This window comes from Crocodylus siamensis, chromosome 1 (genome assembly GCF_052110815.1).
Source record: "Crocodylus siamensis isolate JL-2025a chromosome 1, ASM5211081v1, whole genome shotgun sequence".
In the NCBI taxonomy this organism is placed as follows: Eukaryota; Metazoa; Chordata; order Crocodylia; family Crocodylidae; genus Crocodylus; species Crocodylus siamensis.
Genome location: NC_143395.1, coordinates 364,404,393 through 364,424,773, shown reverse-complemented (window position 1 = coordinate 364,424,773; position 20,381 = coordinate 364,404,393). Strand labels below are relative to the sequence as shown.

Genomic DNA, 20,381 nt, shown 5'->3' with positions numbered 1-20,381 from the left:
ATAAATGGTTGCATTTGGTGGTGGATGAAATGATCCTTGAACATACTTTATTGTATAGCACTTTGCTTTTTGTCAGAGATACTGTATAAGTTATAAATAGCATTCCTTTCTACTCATATGGCTTTTCTTCTAATAAGACATTCCAATAGAACTTTGTTTCAGTATAAAGTGTTTGTAAAGTTGAAATATTTTAAATTAGTGAAGCAGAACTCTGGCACTGAACTAGAAATATTTAGGTACATTTTGAATGGTGTCAGAAGAGAATCTTGTTCTGCAGAAATGGATGGAAAATTTTACCAAGAACTTTTATCTAATACCTTGATGTGCTTTATAATATCTGGAAGACAATTACTGTAATATCTCCTTTTTCTTACACTTTAATCTTGGTTCTTTAGCTGGATTTTCCTTCCTGTGTTTTTTTAATAGCATTTTAATTTATTAGTGTTTTTTCAGTTAATGAAATAACAACATACTAATTGGTATAATAATGAATCTGCCATAGGTAACAATGTATTGATAAAAACTCAAAAAATAATCAATACCGTGGAATTTCAGATTAGTTATATAGCTTTTCAAACTGGTTTTGGATTCTCTCTCCTTAGGTTGGTACTAATTATTGCTGAGTTTCAGGTTTAATGGTTGTAGCTATTTGAACAATTTAACATACTGTTCACACCACAAAAGCTATAGATGAAAAAGGCCTCTTTGGACATCTTTTCCATCCTCCTCCATTCTAGGGTTGTCTTGTTACAGTATTTTAACAGTGTCCAGCCTAAGGCCCCGATTTCACAAGAGGACTGAGAGTGTAGCAGACTTTTGTGGCTCCACAAATTTGACTGCTGTTGATAGGACTGTTCAGGTGTAATGGCTTTTCCACAGGCTCAGCTGCAGGGTCAGGGCCTAGTTTTCAAAGTGTCAAGCAAAGGAGATCTTGGCTTATTCCTTGAACTCTGACTTTGGTTAAAGTATTAAAACCTTAAGTTACGCTATTGGTTGTTAACTCCCTTTTAAAGTCAGTATTTAATTATTAATTACTAGTCACTGTTTAACGTTTTGGCTCCTTCTATTTCAAACATACAAGCATGCAAAAGGTACATATATTGCTGAATTGTGCTGTGCCACTGATTACCAGTATATTTTTTTAACCATAATGTCTCCATTCCTTGAAGGACACTATAACCTATGGCATATATATGCAAGCATCTGATTATATAGTTGCAAAGTATAAGGACAGAACCACCCCCCAAAAATCCATTTTTTTCTATCATCTCTGAATCCCAGTTATACCTCCCTGTATTTCTACATATGACCTAAGCTCCATCCTGTCTCATCTTTCTCAGCACCTTCAGTATCTCATGCTAAATCTTTCCTCTGTCATAAATATTTTTTGGGCAAGCAAATAACAATGTCTTTACAGTCGGCTGGTTCAGGAACTCACTTAGAAGCTTGAACACCTGGGTTACAGTGCTTGCTCCAATAAATATTTCATCACGTTATACAAAGTGGAACAGCTTCAACAGAAGAAATATGCAGAGATCACGTTCCAGGCTATTCACACAGCAATAAACCTGAAACTTCAACTTACCTAACAGAGTAATCTCAGGGGTAAAGTATTCCAGTTGCTATCATTCTGCAAATAATATTGTATTCAACTGAACGTTTAAAAATGAAATTAATCATTTGCTACATATTCCTTTGATATTAAGTTCTGAGAATTTGTCGAGTATTTGAATATGTACTATTTACCTTTCTGGGTCTTTTTCCTTGGTATACGCAGCTCAGGTAACAGCTTTGGAGGTAAAGGTCTACGAAGCAGTTTTGGTTGCTCAAGCATCTTCTGCCTAACAACGCTTCAATTTTGCTCATGCTGGAGAACTGAAGATGGATCAAAAATTCTACAAGACAAGCAAAAGAGACATTTATCTCTGCATTTATATGTTGCCTTGCAAAGAACTCTTGAGACAGTACCTGACAGAAAGCACTGTAAAATAGTAGAAATGAGCAAAAATGGTAATGTTGTTTACTTAGTTACTAAATTAACATTTTATTAATTGTCCTTGATGTTTCTGGAAGCTAAAAGTTTTCATTGTAAAAAACAAAACAAAACAAAAACAAGCAGTTCTAGAAATATGATTTCAGGACACTCGATTAGAGAAAGACTTACAAAATCTTTATTATGAAAAAGTAAGACTGTTTGGATCTTCGTCTAAGAAACAAGAAGAAGAAAAGGAACTTTCCTATTTTGCTGAGTGAAGCATTCTGAAAATTGACAAAAAACTTTTATTATGGGTGAATTTAATAAGAACAATTTCATTTTAAATAAGCATTTCTTAATCCCCTAGATCAGTGGTCTCCAAACTTTTTTGATCGCGCACCCCTATCAGTAAAAAATTTTTGAGCACGCACCCCCAATATATGTATATTTATATAAATATACATTTAAATAGAAGTTCTAATATTTTCTTCCCACACCCCAGTGGATCATCTTGTGCACCCCACTTTGAAGAAAACTGCCCTAGATAATGGTGAATTCTTCTGTTCCATAAAGAAGCTGTACACATATGCATTAAACGCCAAGCTCCCCTCTGGCTTCTTATCTGCTTCTATATGTGTTCATAAAATTAGTTTTAATCCATATAACCCCTGTTTTGTTAAGTTGCATCAACATTTTCTTATGAATGCTTCAAAATAGAAAGTCCTCTTTCTAAAAAGCAGCAGAGCTGTGCAGAATTTTGTCAATGAAACTTCAAACTTATCTCCATCCAACCCAATGTACCTTAGTGCCAATAACATGTACATCACTGTACAGAGCACTCACACACACAAGTAACCTCTTTCCTGAGGAATTTACAACCTAAATGATGCACGGGAAATGAAATGCACAAGTTGATTTTAAATGTAAGCTAAACATCGGGTGCAACGTGATAAAGATTCAGAGATAAAAGAAACTTAGGATCAAGTGAAACTCAGTTAACTTGTTTTGAAATTATAGAAAAAATATATGATTTATTGTGAAATTAGGAGCAACTTGATACAAGTTATTTTGAGTGTTCAAACTGTGGTTTGGTCTACATTTTGTTCAACTAAGGCATTTCGTTCAACTAGTTTAGCTAAACTAGTGCAACTGCACGTGTGGACGCACCCTCAAAATAGAATATGGAGTGTCCTAACACATGTAGGCTGTAATTTGAGGATGTACACTGGAACTGAACATGAGTTCCCTATGCAATACTGTAATTAAAAGGGTGAACCTAACCCTTGGGTGTACAAACAAGGGAATACCAAGTCAGAATCAGGAGGTACCTGGAATAAGTGAGACCTGTGGAGGAATACTGTGTTCAGCTGTGGTGTTTAGTTCACGGAAAAGAGATTTCTGACAGTACAGTTCTTTAACATAACAGAAAAAACCCATAATAAAATCCACTGCTTAGAAGCTGAAGCTAGACAAATTCAGGCTAGAAATAATATGTAAATATTTAGAAGGGAATGGAGATGGTGGTAATCCCCTTTCCCCACTGCCAGGCACTTTTGCAAGGAAGTAACTACTGTAATCTATATATTAGCTTTTGAAATTGGGTGCCACTCAGTTCACAAAAGTTATGGAGGAGTGCCTCAAGTCCAGTTAGGCATGCTTCAAGTCCAAAAAAGATTGACAGAAGTCAGAGTTAAAAATGACACTGGCCTGAGTGGGAGGCAGGACAGTGGTGTAATCCCAAAAGATTTTAGTTGTATTTGTGGATGACTTGCCAGCCTAGGGAAAAACAAGACACCTGAAGAACAGAGTGCTGCAACTCCCGCTTCCCCCCACCCCCCATTCACAGAAAGATGAAGGGAGTACTAAACAGATTTGCTAAAGTAGGGGTGACTAATCTGTGGCACAGGCAGCCTGTGTGTGTGGCACCAGACCATGGAGGAGGCAGCCAGCACAGTGACAAACAGGGCAGGAATCAGAAAACAGAGCAGCAGATGATGCAGGGAATACAGGGTAGAAAGGAGCAGATCTAGCAGTGGAAAAAAATCAGGGTGGTATTTGGAGAGGGTGTAGGACTAATCTGTGGCACGCCTGCCAAAAAAGGTTGGCTCCCACTGCTCTAAAGAACAGGCTGAACGTACGAGTGAAAGGACAAGAAAGGCAGGCAGGACTGCAGAAACAGATTTTAACTATGTTGAAGAAGTTGAGTTGTTCAGGTAGACAGGTGGCTGAACTCGAGGGGGAGAGAAGGAATCTGTATTTAGCCCGGGGAAGAGGTTTCTGCTGAAGATTACATATAATCTCATTGGCAAGATATTTTATTACACACACACACACACACACATATATGTATCTACACTGCCAATGAGATTTTTATATATATTATACACACACACGAACTCACATACATACATACATGTATGTAATATATACATAATATGGTGTGCATAAATATATAGTGGCAACATGTGTGTGTGTATACATATACATATATATATAACATTTCATTGGCAATGTATTTTATAAATGTATACACACACATTGCCAATGAGATTATTAGACAGATATTGCCAATGACATTATTTTGTACATTGTGTATATTTCTACCTAAACAACTCTGCTTCTCCCACATAGTTAAAGTCTGTTTCTGCAGTCCTAGCTACACACACACATATACAGACACACACATACTGCCAATGAAATATAAACACACACATGTAATTTACACATGTGTATATACACTCACAGTGCCAATGAGATTTATACATATACACATATACATGTAATACGTGTGTGTGTGTGTGTAGGCAATGTATATATATGTAAATAATAAGCTTATTAGCAATGTGTGTATACATATACATCTCTCTCCACATAATTAAAGTCTGTCTCTGCCACTTCATTTTCATGGGGGCAATGGATTACAATCCAGTTCATCTTTCTCAGTAACGGTTCGGCACACACCAACCCCCAAGTGAGCGTTACACACACACACACACACGGTTCGGCACACACCAACCCCCAAGTGAGCGTTACACACACACACACGGCGCTCCCCGCACACCAACCCCCTCCCCCACAGGGCGATCCCCACACTTGCGCCTCCGCGATAGCAAGAGAGGACCCGGCCCCGTCGCCCACCCGCCCTGGGACCCCGCCCCCACGGCCCCTCGCACGGGTCTCGCCTTCGGCCGGGAGCCCGGTGCTCACCTCATCCCGTGACTCCCGGCGCGGGGGCTTTAGAAACCCGCCTAAGGGAATCCCCCGCGTTGCACCCTCCCCCTCCCGACCCGGACAGATGGTAGGTGCCGACTCCGCGCGGGCTCGCTCTGGGGCTCAGCCTCCGTGTCTGAGACAGCCCCCCCTCCCGTGGGAGTCCCTGGAGACCGGCCCTGGCAACCCTCTCCGGGAGCCTCGTTCTGGCTGCGCCTCCCCCCGCCCCCCCCAGGGGCACTGGCGCATGCGCAGCGGGGCCAGCTCAGCGTGGTGCAGCCGGGCGCTGTCAGGTGCCGGCTCGGCCGGCGGGGCACGGGGAGCCGGTTTCCAGCGCTGCTCGCACTGCCCCGCTCCTCCGCGCCCCTGGCTTGCTCCTGGTCGGGGGGATGAGGGCGCCCCTTCCCCAGGGCTGCATGTGCGAGCGGGCTGCCCCTCGCTCGCTGCATCCCCGCGCTTCCCCTGGGGTCTGCTTCGCCCTTTGCCTCCTCTTGCCACTGCTGCTGCTGCTCTTCTTGCCCCCCGGGGAGCTGTCCCAGCCTTGGCCCTTGGGGCCTCCCAGCAACACCCCTGGGGCTGCCTCCACCTGCCTAGCAGGGACCTTGCCGAGCTGGCTGCTGGCCCTGGGGGGAGAGAGGGCTCCTGCACTGACCCTTTCCTCCTCTTTCCCTTTCAGTGCAGCTTTCCCATGTCCGGTCCTCTGCCTCCCAGGAAAAACACCCGCTGGCTTGAGGAGGGCGCTGGTAGAGCGAAGCAAACCGTGAGTGTTGCCACCTTTCTGTCCTGGCACTTTGGGATTGTGTTGGTTCCTCAGGGGGTGTCGTCTTTGGTATCTCTTCAGCTGGTGTAAAGCTTTTGCCTTTTACTGAAAGGTTTCCCTGGCGAGGGAGACTTGGACCAGTTGCCACTGTGGGTCATAGACAAAAACAGCTAGAAGGGACCTCTAGAGGTCATCTATCTAGTCCAGTCGCTTTTTATTGTGGACCCCTAGAAAAGGTCAACTGGAGGTGCGGACCCCTTTGAATTCTAAGTGTGGGTATTCATGTGGTTTTGATTCATCACAGTCATCTTCACAGGCCCCTTAGACACAGTCTGCAGATCCACAGGGGTCTGTGGATCACGGGTGGAAAACCACTGATCTAGTCCAACCCCCTGCCTGAGGCAGGATAAATAAATCAAGTGATGTGAATCAAGGAGCAGGATGATGAGACAGGATAACAAATCAAGAGACATGCTAATTCTACTCTAATTGCACAATTGGGCCATGGAGCTACAAGTTCTGGAAATGTCTGGCTTTTATTTTGTATATGTGTATCTATGATCTCTTAAGAAGAGCTCTTAGCTTATACATTTTTCTCTGTTTTTGTTTGACCCCAAAGAGGTTTGTGGTTCCAAACTTGGTCTTAACTCCTGTTGTTGGTGACATACGCACTGAACAGCAGCAGGCAGAGAGCTGGCCTTAGGTGTGTTTTGGGGGGGAAGAAATCAGAAACTACAGCAAACTTAGCTGAGTTGCATTCTTTTAAGCCTGATGCATTGTTTTGCAGCCACAACAGAAGCTACTGTGTACAGTGGCACTGATTGTATTTAAATGCAGGTTCAGATTTCGTAGCGCCTTTCATTCCTGCATTGAGTCAAACCTCCTTCACGTAGTATCTGATTCCAGATATGGACCCAATACTGCAGTCCTTGCTTGTGTAAAATACTTATTGATTGACTGCATAGAAACTCAGTTCGGTTCTGGACAAGCAGGCAGTTCGTTTCACAACTGATGAGCAATGTCATTTTCTTTTTCACAAAAGGTGTGTTCAATACATTGGTCTTGGTAGTCCTTTTTGCAGCTATCCTTTTAGAGGATCACGTTAAAGAAAACATTTTTCTATCTGTAATAGTTTTAAGAACTGCTGAAGCTCATTTCCTTTGACTCATTCTGGAAATGAAGGAACTATTTTGCATGTGGCAGACTGATGTGCTGTTTGTCCCCTATCTGCAAGGGTAATGTTTTCCAGCTACACTGTCATCAGATCAATTGTCCTGTATTGTGTTTGCTTGTGCTATTTTCATGTACAAATTCCATTATATGGAAGATTATAGATTGGGGATAGGAAGCAAGGGAGATGCTTTATAGTTGTGTGTAATGCAAAAGAAAACATACAGATAAAGCCAAAAGTATGACAGTTAGATAGATAATACAAAGAACAGATTTTTTTACATAATCCCAATGGCTTTATGATGCTGAGCTTACTATGTTGCTGTTGTGTCTTGTGATATGAAATCCCAAGCAGTGGTGTTATAAGAATTATGTTCTCACATAGTTTCACACTACAGCAATGAACTCTAGAGGAGATTGTAAGCTCTTCTGGACAGGAATCACATTCATTACTGTATTTGTACAGTACCTAACACAACAGAGCTGTCATACCCATTAAGGCCTTCAAAATCCTCTTATTCAAACAATAGGGCTGAAACTAATGCGCATGTACATTGTTTTCTATCACCAGCACAAGGTGCAATTCTATAAACCTTCACTGCAAAGTGTAGTTCTTTTTTTTTTACATAAGCATTAAGCTCAGTCAGTAAGGACTATTTGCATAAGCACTATTATTCATCAGATGAAGTGTTTGAAGGATGGGGCATTATATCGTTTTGAGAAAAGGAGGTTATTATATTAAATACTAGCAGTATTATTAGACTACCTACTCTTTAGGAAGCCAAAACCAAATTACAGACCTGATCCTGCATTACTTACTTACAGGCCGCATCTACATGTTCATTAATGCTTAATGAAGTACTAAGTAAATGCACAATAATTATAGTTAGTGTGCAGTAGCACTGGCAAATGCTCTTTTAGTGACGCTACTGCGCAGTGGCCTGTCCATGCTATTAGGCTACTGCGCATTAAGTGTCTTGTGTAAACGCAGCCACAGAGTACAGGATCAGGCTCCATATTTTAAGGCCTTAATGCTGCAGTGATAATTTGGCCCCACAGAAATCAATGGTAAAACTCCTACAAGCTTCAGTCAAACTAGTATTTCACTTTTGGTGTGTACCCAAGTAAAGAGAACCTTGTGCCTAAGTTTATTCTTTCAGGGCCTATACTTTCCCATTCAGCCTAAAAAGAAGGGGCAAGGAACTATGTTTTAAAAAAAACACACTTTCATGATTTTAAAGGAATTCTCTTTCTTTAAAGAAAGCCTAGTTCAAGTTTCCTGTTTATATGTATTTTTAAAATCACACAGCATGGATAGGAGTCAAGAGAGTAGCTTCTAGTCATAGCAAAGTTGGTAACTAGTGGTATAAGGGAGCTGAAAGAAGCTATAGGACCTAGATCCTCAAGGGTTATCAGGCCTGTAAATGCTGTGCGACTTCAATAGGAAAGGTGGTTCAATTGTACTGCAACACTTCTGCAATATTAGCAAGATGTATAACTGTATGAGAAGGTCAGTAACTGTGCCCCACAAGCATGATAGTCTTATAAATGTATATATTACATAGCTTATTTAAGATCTAAAACTTCCCGCCAGCACTCTTTTCATACTGCAATATTACAGAATAGATTTTTACCTTATAATCTCCTGAGTATTACCTCTCCTTCTGCCCTCACATCTTCCATACTGTTCTTTTTTCCCTTGTCTGAGAGCAGTGTTCATGTCTTTTTTCCACGAATATTTTGAGATGCCCAGTATACCTTCAGACATTAAAACAAATAATAGGTAATACGACAAGTTATTAGAAAGTGATACAGTATTATTCAAAGAGAAACTATATATACCTTGTAAATCCTGGGACTGGTTTTCAGAATGTATAGTACTTATGAAATTGTAAGCCCATTAATGAAAGGTCACAACTTCATGACAACCACATCTGGAGCCTGACATGGGAGTTTAATGCCTTGTATTTTGTTATCATTCAGTACAAAAAAGATACCAGCTTCTTCCCCTTTAATGTGTTGTTAGGGCCAAATCCTGTCTTCTCTGCAGCTACAGAGAAGGCTAGATTTGGCATTGGAAATGGAAAAGTTCTATTTTGCCAATAAAAAAGTAGGGGGACAGCCGGGGTGGGGAGGGGAGGGTTTTCAAGTGATTATGCAAGGGACATGCCGGGCTAGGCGCTCTGCAAGGGGTCACAGTGCTTCTCCAGTTTGTAGGTGAGAATTTGTCTCATCACACTGCCCAGGTACTCAGGCCAAAGACCAGCATCAGGGTTTTGACATTTAATATACGAGGTACATTAATTTCTTCAAAAGTAAAATTAGTAGAAGACAGTTAATGCATTTGATTTGCTCTTTTGGGATGTATCTAATTTATGCTTTTAATCTGGATTTGGTCTGATCATACTTATACTTGCTTTTTAAAAGGGGCCATTATTTTAAAGAAACATTTAACAAATGATTGCTAATAAATGTTATTTGTAGCATTATATTGTTACTTTGTTGTTCCTTTTTATGATCAAGGCTTTACTATTTAATCTTTCTTTCCTGTTGTGATTTTTTTTCAGTGGGAAGGTTATCGTGCTTTAAATGTATACTCTTGACAGTTAATGTTTCAAGAAATTACTGCAGTAGATGTTTCTGTATTTTTTCCCCCATTGCTCATAGTAAAAAGCAAATGCCATATGAAAATCGCAGTGTCTGCTAAAGCCCTGACCTTGCAAACAGCAATTTGACCCTAATAGGAATATTCACATTCATGAAGCCAATCAGCTGCATAAATATTTGTTTAGTTTGTCAGAAAACTTTAAGTGTAATAACAGTAAATTTGAGGGTGACCCCTGTTTGTTTTGTGTCTGCTTAAAATAAATATGATGAGCTAGACAGACCATTATCAAAATGTTAATATCAGAGTATTTGAAACCTCAGTATCTTTATCCCCATTAGATCCTTACAGTTAAACTGATGTAAAAGTGAAGTAGGAAAGTTGTGATTCAGGTCCTTTTGGCTCTTGTAGACAGAAATAGCTACCGTTCTCATAAAAGGGAAATGTCTTCACTTTTTTCTATTCCTATCACCTCACTTATGTTGTCTGACCTGACACCTTACATGAAAGAAGCTCAGTTAGCATTTCAAAAAGTTCTTATTAGCCTGCTTGGATTGAGTTGCCTGTCCCTTACTGTCATTGGCTGAGGGAAAAAATGAAAATTTTCTGTTTACGCTTAGGAAATGGAATAATTGCTGGGTACAAATTTAGTGACACCTCCTAGGAATGGGGATAGGAGCATACTTCAAGTGTAAGAGCAGACAGAGACTATTACTCATTTCTTAATGTCAGCAGAACCATTTTAAAGACTGTGATGTTATCTTTAGTTACTAATAATGAAAAAAGAACCCAATTAAGTAGAAGTGCACCGATATATCTGTTGCATAGTAGGCTGGCACCAATAAAAGGAAAATTAGCATTATTGGCTATCAGCTTTTTTGGGCTGGTATAGCCAATAACGTCACCGATAAATATAATATGCCTTCTGACTAGGGCCCCCAGATGTGTATGCATGCAGCTGTGCACACACATGCAGCATGACCAGGAATGCAGCGAGGCAGTGTGGAGAGTGGCGCCCTGCAGGTAAGTCATTGGAGGGAAAGGGTATTGGGGGTGGGCAATGGAAGGAGTTTGTGGGTGGGGAGGAAGGGGATGGGGACAGATCAAGGCCCTCACAGTGAGGGAGGGAGTGGGGCAAGGGCAGAGGCTGGGGTGCTGCCCAGCCAGGACAGTAAATGGAGTCCCAGGGTTAGGGCGGGCAGTAGGACAAAGCCGCAGGCAGCTCATCCAGGGGGCGTGGGGAGTGTGGGAAAAGAGGGTGGCTCCTTGCCATTGCATGCACCTCCAGGGAGGCATGTGCTCCCCATATTTGTGCACAGGGCAGAGGCAGGCTGCCCACTGTTCTGCTGCCTCTGTCCCAGGAGCTGCACTCTGGCCACATGTTCCCTGTCCATTCGGCAGTAGTGGTAGCAGTGAGTTGTGCCTTTTGTTGCCAGGTAGGCAGGAGACATGCAGCCAGTGCATGGCTCCCAGGGTAAAGGCAACAGAGCAGAGCACCCCAAGCCTACAGTGGCAGCTCGCCTATGCCCTCGCTTCACTCGGCTTAGCTCCTGAAAGTGTCCCAGCACTTCAAAATGGTGGTGGCAGTGCTTGAACTAAAGCTCATTCAACAAGTTTTAGTTCAAATGCTCCAGCCGCCATTTTTAAATGCTGAGTCATTTATCCCCTGGACGAGCCACCCACAGCTCCATCCCACTCCCTGTCTCAGCCCCAGGGTCCCGTTCACTGCCCTGCCTGGGCAGTGCCCCCTGCCCCACTCCCTCCCTCACTGAGGGGGCCTTAATCTTCCCCCACCATGCCCCTTCCCCTCCACAGACTTACCTGCAGAGAGCTATGCTCCATGCTTCCCTGCTGTACTCCTGTAAATCAGTTATCAGATCTGTATTGGCTGATATACCTGGTGAATAATCAGCTATCAGTATCGGCGAAGAAAATCTTTATTGGTGCATCCCTACGATTAAGTATACACATTTTAGCAGTTCTTTGGGAGAAGTACCAAATGACACCACTGGTTCTCCCTAAAAACAGTGTACATAAGAAAATGGTTCTTTATTTCAAGATTGTGAAATAATATATGAGAACATTCTCTATTTTTTCAGTCTTTGAAGATTGACTACCATAGGCTGCACACATCATTCCTTTTTCTTTAATATTTATAGAAAAAAAACTTAAGCATGAGGTCCCTGTACATCTTGTAGGCTAATGCTTCCTTGCACTTAGGCCACAATAAATCATTTAAAGTACATATTGAAGCATTTTTCTGACTATGAAACCTTAGCCCTGTTAAGTTTTGAATTGTTCATTCTCCTGAGGATGGTTCAACAAAGTTTCCCAGTGGCAACCTGTCATAATTCTCTACTTCTCTGTACTCAGTATTTAATCATTGAAGCTCTGTAAAGAAACATGAAATACAATTTGTGATATTTTTATCATGAAAAATTTATAATAAAAGACTGAAAAGTAATGTGGCTCTTGCTACTTTAGACTTGACAATGTATTTTCCCTGTCTGTGCTCCATTTTGTATGTTTGTTGGCTGAAAACAAGCAGGTTTCCTGACTGATTTTTGGTATCACCTGAGCCCTTCAAAGGTGTTCAGCTTGCAGAAGTTAAGGCGTTCAGTCCTGCTAGTAATTTTTTAAAATCTTGAGCTGTAGGTCTCATAAATCTCTGAATTCCAATTATGGTTGCAAAGGGACAAAACCTAACAGAGACCAGTGCAAAAGAAGGATTAAGGGATTGTATTAAATGTGGCTGTGGAGTAAGGTCATTTTGGTATATATACGATTTGGAATTCCTGGATCAACAAAGTTGATTGGAATTGTATGTTGGTGCATATAAGCAGACAGATGCATTAATGTGAATGAGATGGTATAATAAAACGTATTGTGCCTAAAAATTGAAATGAGAACTAGTTGAGGCATTTCTTAGACTATTTTAATTTCCCTCGGAATGTAAGTTTATTTTAAAATGCTCAGCTTGTCTTTTTTTCAGCCTGACTTTTCCTCCAGTTGCTCTGATTTGGATCATGAGGAAGAAGTGTGATGTCAGCTTTTCCATTTTAGGAATAAAGAAAATAATTCTTAGAATTCAAAGACGGCCCCGTCAGTACCACACAGGACTGATTAAAGCAGATCTGCGAAATTCACTGTAATAAAAAAGTCCAAAAATCAGTGTGAAACCTTCAGCTCTCCTCATCAGCTAGCCAAAGCTCCTTTGCCACTCTAGCTGTGGCAGTTAAGTTTCAGAGGCGTGAAGACAGAATTGTTAAATGTATTTTTTTTCTCTTTTCAGGTGATTTGTAAAGTATGTAAGTGTTGGAAGCCAAATTCGGATACCATATAAAACAGGGTTCTCAACCTTTTTGTAGTCAGGGCACACCTCAGAAAATGCCAGATCTTAGCTTTCACTCCTTTTTTTTGACTAAAAAAAAATAGAAAGCAATTGTAGAGCAATTGTGTAGTGAAGAGCTCAGACCATAGCAGTTCAGAATGATTTTGACACTATAGATTCTTGCTTGAAATCTCTGGGTTTATTTTGTGAATCATGTGTACGTGTTTGCACACTTAAAAGTGCACCCTTAATATTCCTTAGCACCCTGAAGGGCCAGGGTACCCTGCTTGGAAATCACTGATATAAAACAGCAGTGCAAATCTGATGCCATGAAATGCCACTATGCTTCAGCTCTCCTCTGTAGGGACCAATTCGAGCAGCAAGAAAGCAAATCATTCTTCAAGCCAATTCAAACTTGACTGTCCTTCTGAGGTTGCATCTGACTTCCCATCTGGCCTAAGCTCCAACTAACTTCACTGAATGTATCAGCAAAAACTGCAAATGCAAAGGTCTGCAAGTCCATGTCCATTCACAGTGCTGAGCTGCACATGTGAATCAGTATTTCTTTTTACAATTCCATGCTAAATATATGCAGCTGCCATACATTGTTCAGTTAAGTTGACTCCCCAGGAGAGAAGAGAGTCTAGTGGATGAAACTATAAGAAAACAGGACTGGAAGGAACCTCATCTAATTCAACCCCTCTGCTCAATGTAGTATCATCTCTATCTAAACTATCATATAAATGTCTCTGGCCTGTATGTAAAAACTTTCAGTGATGAGGATTCTACAGTCATTCTAGGCAATCTGTTCTAATGCTTAATCACCCATAGTTCTTTCTAATAGCTAAACTATTTTGCATTTTATACTTATTGTTTCTTAGCCTGTCCTCTGTGGACACAGAAAACAGTTAATTGCCATCCTCTTTATAACATCCCTTTTTCTATTTGTAAACCATTATCAAATCTCCCTTAAGTCTTTTCTTCCCCAGGCCAGCTTAGCCCAGTTCTTCCAATGTTTTCTCATCTGTCAAGGCTGGGCACTAGCTTGGACTGCAAAAGAGCAGTCTCTGCTAGTGATATTTTTATTGTCTTGAACAGGCCACTTAGCATCTGTTTATATCAGTTCCCTTCTAATGTAATATAAAAAAAAATGCATTTATGAATCTCATGATATGAAAAGGGGGGAAAAAAACTTCAAGGAAAAGCCAGTCAAAGGTGTGACTTTGTAGGAACAACGTACGAAGAGGCTCTTGGACCATGATCACATTATCAGACTGCCTCCTACAGATGTTTCCCAATATGCTACCTGGCTGTTTGTATTGACTTCCCATCATGGTTTCTTCACATCAGTCTCCTTTCCCCCTCACTACACTCATCTCCAAGCTCCTGCTAATAGGCCTGCATCCACAGGTTTTAAGTAGCACAGTACAAAGCATCCCCCCATACCCTCCACATTTTAGCTTCTTCTGTAGAAAAGCAACTCGGTTCTCACAGTCATAATTTGCACACACTCTCTTCTCTCTGCTTGTGTAATCTATCTTCTTTACCCTTGCCTTTTGTCTCTCTCTCCTATTTAGGGGCTCTTTAGGTGAGGGACTGTTTCTTATTCTATGTTCAATGCTGAAAACAATAGAGCCCAGTTTTCAGTTAACTTCTAGATGCAGATCTTGCATCTGTGTGGGGGAAGTAGACTAAACTGGTAGGGGCCAATCTTTCTGACAAGCAATCTTTGAGTAGACAGGCAGGCAACTTGGCAGGCCAGCCTTTGGCAAGTTAAGCTTGTGCCCTCTCCAAGTGTCACTGGTCTTTCCTTTGCTTCTGCTCTCTACCGAATCTCCTATGTGCAATACACAGAGGCTTCCTGTGCCACTTGTGGCATGTGTTGCAAGTTGGCTACCCTTAGACTTGAGATCTCTTACAACCCTACTATCATAAGTAGTCATGTGAACAAGTTACAGCAGATGGGAGCATACTCTTTGCACTGCATAGGAGCAAGGAAGCTCAGAGGGTGGGAAACAGGAACCCAGGACCAAATGCCAATTAGTAGGAATTTTGGTGCCCTTGGTGGTGGGAAAGGGGCCTAGTTCTTAATTTCCCACAACATGGCTGTTGCCTCAACACAAACTCCCTGAACATGGACTAGTGCAACAGTAATGGCTTGGGCTTCTGGGGACTGCTGTTCTGGTGCTCTGTCCAAGTCAGCACTCCAGGTTAGGGCCCTGCTTGCCTACCCCTAGTAGTTATGCTACTGCCCAGAAGTGTTTGGGCAATCAGTCACTACCAAGTTTCTGGAGAGGAAAAGGGACTGTCCCAGTTTGACAGCAGCATTTTTTCTGGGGTGGATGGGCAGTAGGAAAGAACCTGAAGGGCATCTGGAGCAGCAGCATGGGGACAGGTCAGTACTGAAGGATGTGGGAACCTGAGATTGTAGAATCTGAGGTAGCTTTCCCTTTCCTTCTCTCCTGATAGCCTATCCCATTGGTCCTATACCACCTACATTACAGAGCTTCTATCTTATTGACTTGAGTTGAAGCAAAACTCTCCATTAAGAATAATGCTCACAGCAATGTTTACTTAAAAGTGGGTGGGAAATATGGCTGCAGAAATGCAATTTATTATGATTCTTTTACCTGGATTGTAATAAATTTTGCATAAGAATGACAGTTCATAGTTCTATTTCCCCTCTTAGAATTTTGTGTACATCTTAGCAATACGAGAATTGCACAAGAGAAGATTATATGTGAGTGTGCTCAAAAAGGGAGCAAAGGAAGGAGGAGAAAGAAGAGGAAGGAATAAACCAAAGTAAACCTACTACAATTTTTTTTTCCTATAGTGTTTTCTCAAACCTTGGAAAATCTAAGTGAGTTATGGTTGCCCATGCAGACATTGCTTACTCATTCAGTTCCATAGATCTCACTGACCTTGGCAGTATCATTTTCTTCATTGATTTCCTGACATGCAGAAATGGCCTAATGGCCTCCATTTTCAGTCCTAACTCAGAGATGAGTCCCATATGCCCTACTTGGGCAAATAATTTCCTTACTTTCAATTGGGACTAACTGCTTGAAGGAAGGGAAAAAGTTCCATGTGTTTTATCTTTCCCTATCTATATATTCAAGCAATTCTTGTATATTAAAAAGCAGACTGTCTCTGAAAACCAGAGATTCCTAAACTGTCTGTGGACCGCTGGCAATCTGTAAAGCTAAGGTAAATAGCCTGCAGTTTTTACTGAGCCACCCTCCTTTTCAATTAGAAGCTTGATGATAAGGGTGCATGATGGCCTGCAAGAAATTTTGAGGGTTGACCATGGTTCTTTGGTCCAAAACATTCAGGAAACAGTGCTGTACACAAATGACACCAACCATCATGTCTTTAATTGCAGATATGTCTGGTTTTTAATGTGCTTATTTTAAATACTGTATGTCAGACTCAAGACCCATGTCCAGATGAGTCATTCCTCAAGGATACCATTCTTTGGGCTCAGAGTGACACAATCCCATGGCAGAGGAAAGGGGGCAAAGGGACCAGGAAGCCCCTTTGGTTAACCAGGGTCATCCAGGATACCTTAAGGGCAAAAAAAGTAGCATACAGGAAGTGGAAGCAGAGGGTAGCTAGCATGGAGGAGTACACCTCCTTGGCCTGCACCTGCAGGGAGTCAGTCAGGAAGGTCAAGGCAGTTCTAGAACTCAGGCTAAAGGCAGAGATTAAGGACAATAAAAAGTCCTTCTTTAAGTACATTGGGAGCAAAAAGAGGGTGCAGGGTAGCATAGGACCCCTACAGGACAGGCAGGGGGGCTTAGTGACAGATAGCAGGGGCAAGGCAGAGCTCTTTCAATGAGTTTTTTGCCTCATAGTTTCATGGTTTCTAGGGTTGGAAGGGACCTGAGTAGATCATCTAGTCTGACCCCCTGCCATGGCAGGAAAGAGTACTGGGGTCAAACAACCCCAGCAAGGTGTTCATCTAACCTCCTCTTAAAGACCCCTAGGGTAGGGGCTAGCACCATTTCTCTTGGAAGTTGGTTCCAGACCCTAGCCGCCCTGACAGTGAAGTAGCGCCTCCTGATATCTAGCCTAAATCTACCCTCTACCAGCTTGTGACCATTATTCCTGGTCACTCCTGGCAGTGCTTGGGGGAACAGGGACTTCCCCAGTGCCTGCTGATCCCCCCTAGTTTGTAACAGGCCACTAGATCCCCCCTTAGCCTTCTCTTGTGGAGGCTGAACAGGTTCAGGCCCCGTAGCCTCTCCTCATAAGGCCTGCCCTGCTGCCTCCTGATCGTAGGAGTGCCCCGCCTCTGGACCCTCTCCATGCTGTCCACATCCCTCTTGAAGTGTGGAGCCCAGAACTGGATGCGGTACTCCAGCTGTGGGCTGACCAGTGCTGCGTAGAGGGGGAAGATCACCTCCTTAGACCTGCTTGAGATGCATCTGTGGATGCATGACAAGGTGTGGTTGGCCTTCCTGATTGCCTCCCCACACTGCCGACCCATGTTCATCTTGGAGTCAATGATGACTCCAGGATCCTTTTCTGCCTCTGTACTGACAAGAAGGGAGTTCCCCAACCTGTAGGTATGGTGCCGGTTGTTCCTCCCAAGGTGCATCACTTTGCACTTGTCAGTGTTGAATCCCATCCTGTTCTCATCTGCCCACCTTGTAACCTGTTTAGGTCTGACTGTAGCCTATTGCTCCCTTCTAGAGTGCCCACATCCCCCCACATCTTAGTGTCATCAGAAAATTTGAACAGGGTGCTTTTTACCCCTTCGTCCAAGTCACTGATGAAGATGTTGAACAGTGCGGGCCCGAGGACCGAGCCCTGCGGAACCCCACTGCCCACATCCCTCCAGGATGAAAATGACCCATCCACCACCGCTCTCTGGATGCGGCCCTCCAGCCAGTTGGCGACCCAATTGACTGCGTGGGTGTTGACACCACAGTCCCCCAGTTTCTTAATGAGAACAGGGTGAGAGACAGTGTCGAAGGCCTTCCGAAAGTCCAGGAAGACTATATCCACTGCTACCCCTGCATCTAATGATTTGGTTATCTGATCCTAGAAGGCCACCAGGTTGGTCTGACAGGACCTGCCACTGATGAACCCATGTTGGTTGCCCCTAAGCCTCTGTCTTCTTAAATAAGAATCTAGACGAACCCTCAATATGCATCACGGACATCCACAAGGGGAACATCAGCCAACCAACAGTCAGTGCTGACACGGTAAAGGGACACTTGGAGGGACTGGACATACTCAAATCACCGGGACCGGAGGGACTCCATCCATGAATATTCAGGGAATTAGCAAGTGTCATAGCTGAACCACTAGCAAGAATATATGAGCACTCCTGGTGCTCAGGTCAGGTCCCAGAGGATTGGAAGAGGGCCAATGTCATCCCAATCTTTAAGAAGGGGAGGAAGGAGGATCCAGGGAACTATAGACCAGTCAGCCTCACCTCTATCACAGGGAAAATCCTTGAAAAAATTATCAAGGAACACAGCTGTGGGAGCCTGCTGGCTAATGTGATGTGGAGGGGCAATCAACATGGGCTTATAGCAGGCAGGTCTTGCCTGACTACTCTAGTTTCTTTTGACAAGGCCACCAAATGTTTAGATGCAGGACTCGAGGTGGATGTTATCTATCTAGACTTCAAGAAGGCCTTTGACATGGTATCCCATACCATCCTTATTAATAAACTGAGGGGATTTGCCTTGGATGATTATACAGTAGAATGGGTAGCAAACTGGCTCAGGGGTCGCACTCAAAGGGTGGTGGTGGATGGGTCAATGTCAACCTAGAAAGATGTGTGCAGTGGAGTCCCTCAGGGCTCAGTTCTGGGGCCAGTGCTGTTCTTCATTGGTGATCTGGACAAGGGTGTGGGAAGTACCCTGTCCAAATTCATGGATGACACAAAAATATGGGGTGAAGCTAACACCCTGAAGTGGAAGAACCAGATCCAGGCTGACCTCGACAGGTTGGGAAAGTAGGTAGAGAACAACAGGATATAATTCAATAAGGACAAGTGCAAGGTGCTGTGTCTAGGGAGAAGAAACTGCCATCAGAACTATAGGCTGGGGGGCAACCTTCTCAGCACCACTGAGGCTGAAAGAGATCTTGGAGTCACTGTTGACTCCAGGATGAACATGAGTCGTCAATATGAGTCGTCAATGTAGTTGGCAAAGCCAATTTAATCTTGTCATGCATCTGTAGGTGCTTCACAAACAAATCCAAGGAGGTGATTCTCCCTCTCTACGCGGCACTTGTCAGGCCGCAGCTGGACTACTGTGTCCAGTTCTGGATGCCGCAGTTCAAATGGGATGTGGACAACCTGGACAGGGTCCAAAGAAGAGCCATTCATCTGATTGGAGGCCTGCAGGGAAGGCCCTACAAGGAAAGGCTAAGGGACCTTAACCTCTTCAGCCTCTCCAAGAGAAGGCTGAGAGGGGACCTTGTGCCGGCGTACAAATTCATAAGGGGGGGAGCAACACGAAGTAAGCGATGATCTGTTTACCAGGGCACCCCCTGGAACAACAAGAAACAATGATCATAAATTATTGGAGAGTAGGTTTAGACTGGACATTAGAAAAAAGTTCTTCATGATCACGGTTGCCAGGATCTGGAATGGGGTTCCAAGGGAGGTGATGCTTGCCCCATTTTTGGGGGTCTTCAAGAGGAGACTGGACACCTGGCTGGGATCACATGATCCCAGGTTTGGTGACCCTTTTCTTGCCTGCCAGCAGCAGAGGTTCTGACTAGATGGCCCACTGAGGTCCCTTCTGACCCTAGAATCTATGAAAAAAGGGTACATTGCTTTAAGTCAAACAGGAAGGTCAATCAGCAATAGTTCTGTGAACCATTTAAATTCCTGTTTCAGCTGAAAAATTGCTGGGTGTAAGTACCTAGAAAACATCTATGGCTATACTGAGAATTTCATCCTGCACTTCTGGCATATACTATCTCAATTTTGCACAAAGATTATTCTTAAGCTATTGAAAAGCACTGTAGTTCCTCTTGAACCAGTCCCAGTTCCTCTCCTCATTGGGAACTGATAAACAGGATCCTGAGCTGCAAAGTGCTGCAGACTGTAGTCCATTAAGAACTGCAAGCTAGAAAGGAGCAGACAGGGTCTGGAGAGACTTTAATGTTTTTAAAAAAGAAAGTGAAGGCAAATTGTGAGAATAAAATACACAAATGCTGTAAGTTTGCAGCTGTGTTGGTGTACACTCGGGCTAAATCCTATTTCACTTTACATGTCTAAATGCAGCTGCATAACAACAGTTCCTATCACTCTTACACAGTTTGTGATTCAGTTCAGGGCATTAGGCATCCACACTGAGCATGC

At 42.9% G+C, this 20,381-nt stretch overlaps 2 protein-coding genes across 2 annotated transcripts in view; one reads left to right on the top strand and one right to left on the bottom strand.

Annotated features, from left to right (window-relative positions):
- Positions 1 to 5,345, bottom strand: part of LRRC63 (leucine rich repeat containing 63) — a 33,671-nt gene extending 28,326 nt beyond the window's left edge. The window contains exons 1-2 of the mRNA XM_090031718.1: positions 5,183 to 5,345; positions 1,747 to 1,895 (exon numbers count right to left, since the gene is read on the bottom strand). Coding sequence (XP_089887844.1) covers positions 1,747 to 1,834 — 88 coding nt within the window. The 5' untranslated portion in view covers positions 1,835 to 1,895; positions 5,183 to 5,345. The remainder of the gene's footprint in view (positions 1 to 1,746; positions 1,896 to 5,182) is intronic.
- Positions 5,346 to 5,865: 520 nt separating this feature from the next.
- The window catches only part of LCP1 (lymphocyte cytosolic protein 1), an 83,597-nt gene continuing 69,081 nt past the window's right edge, over positions 5,866 to 20,381 (top strand). The window contains exon 1 of the mRNA XM_090025697.1: positions 5,866 to 5,945. The gene's annotated coding sequence lies outside the window, so the exon portion shown is untranslated. The remainder of the gene's footprint in view (positions 5,946 to 20,381) is intronic.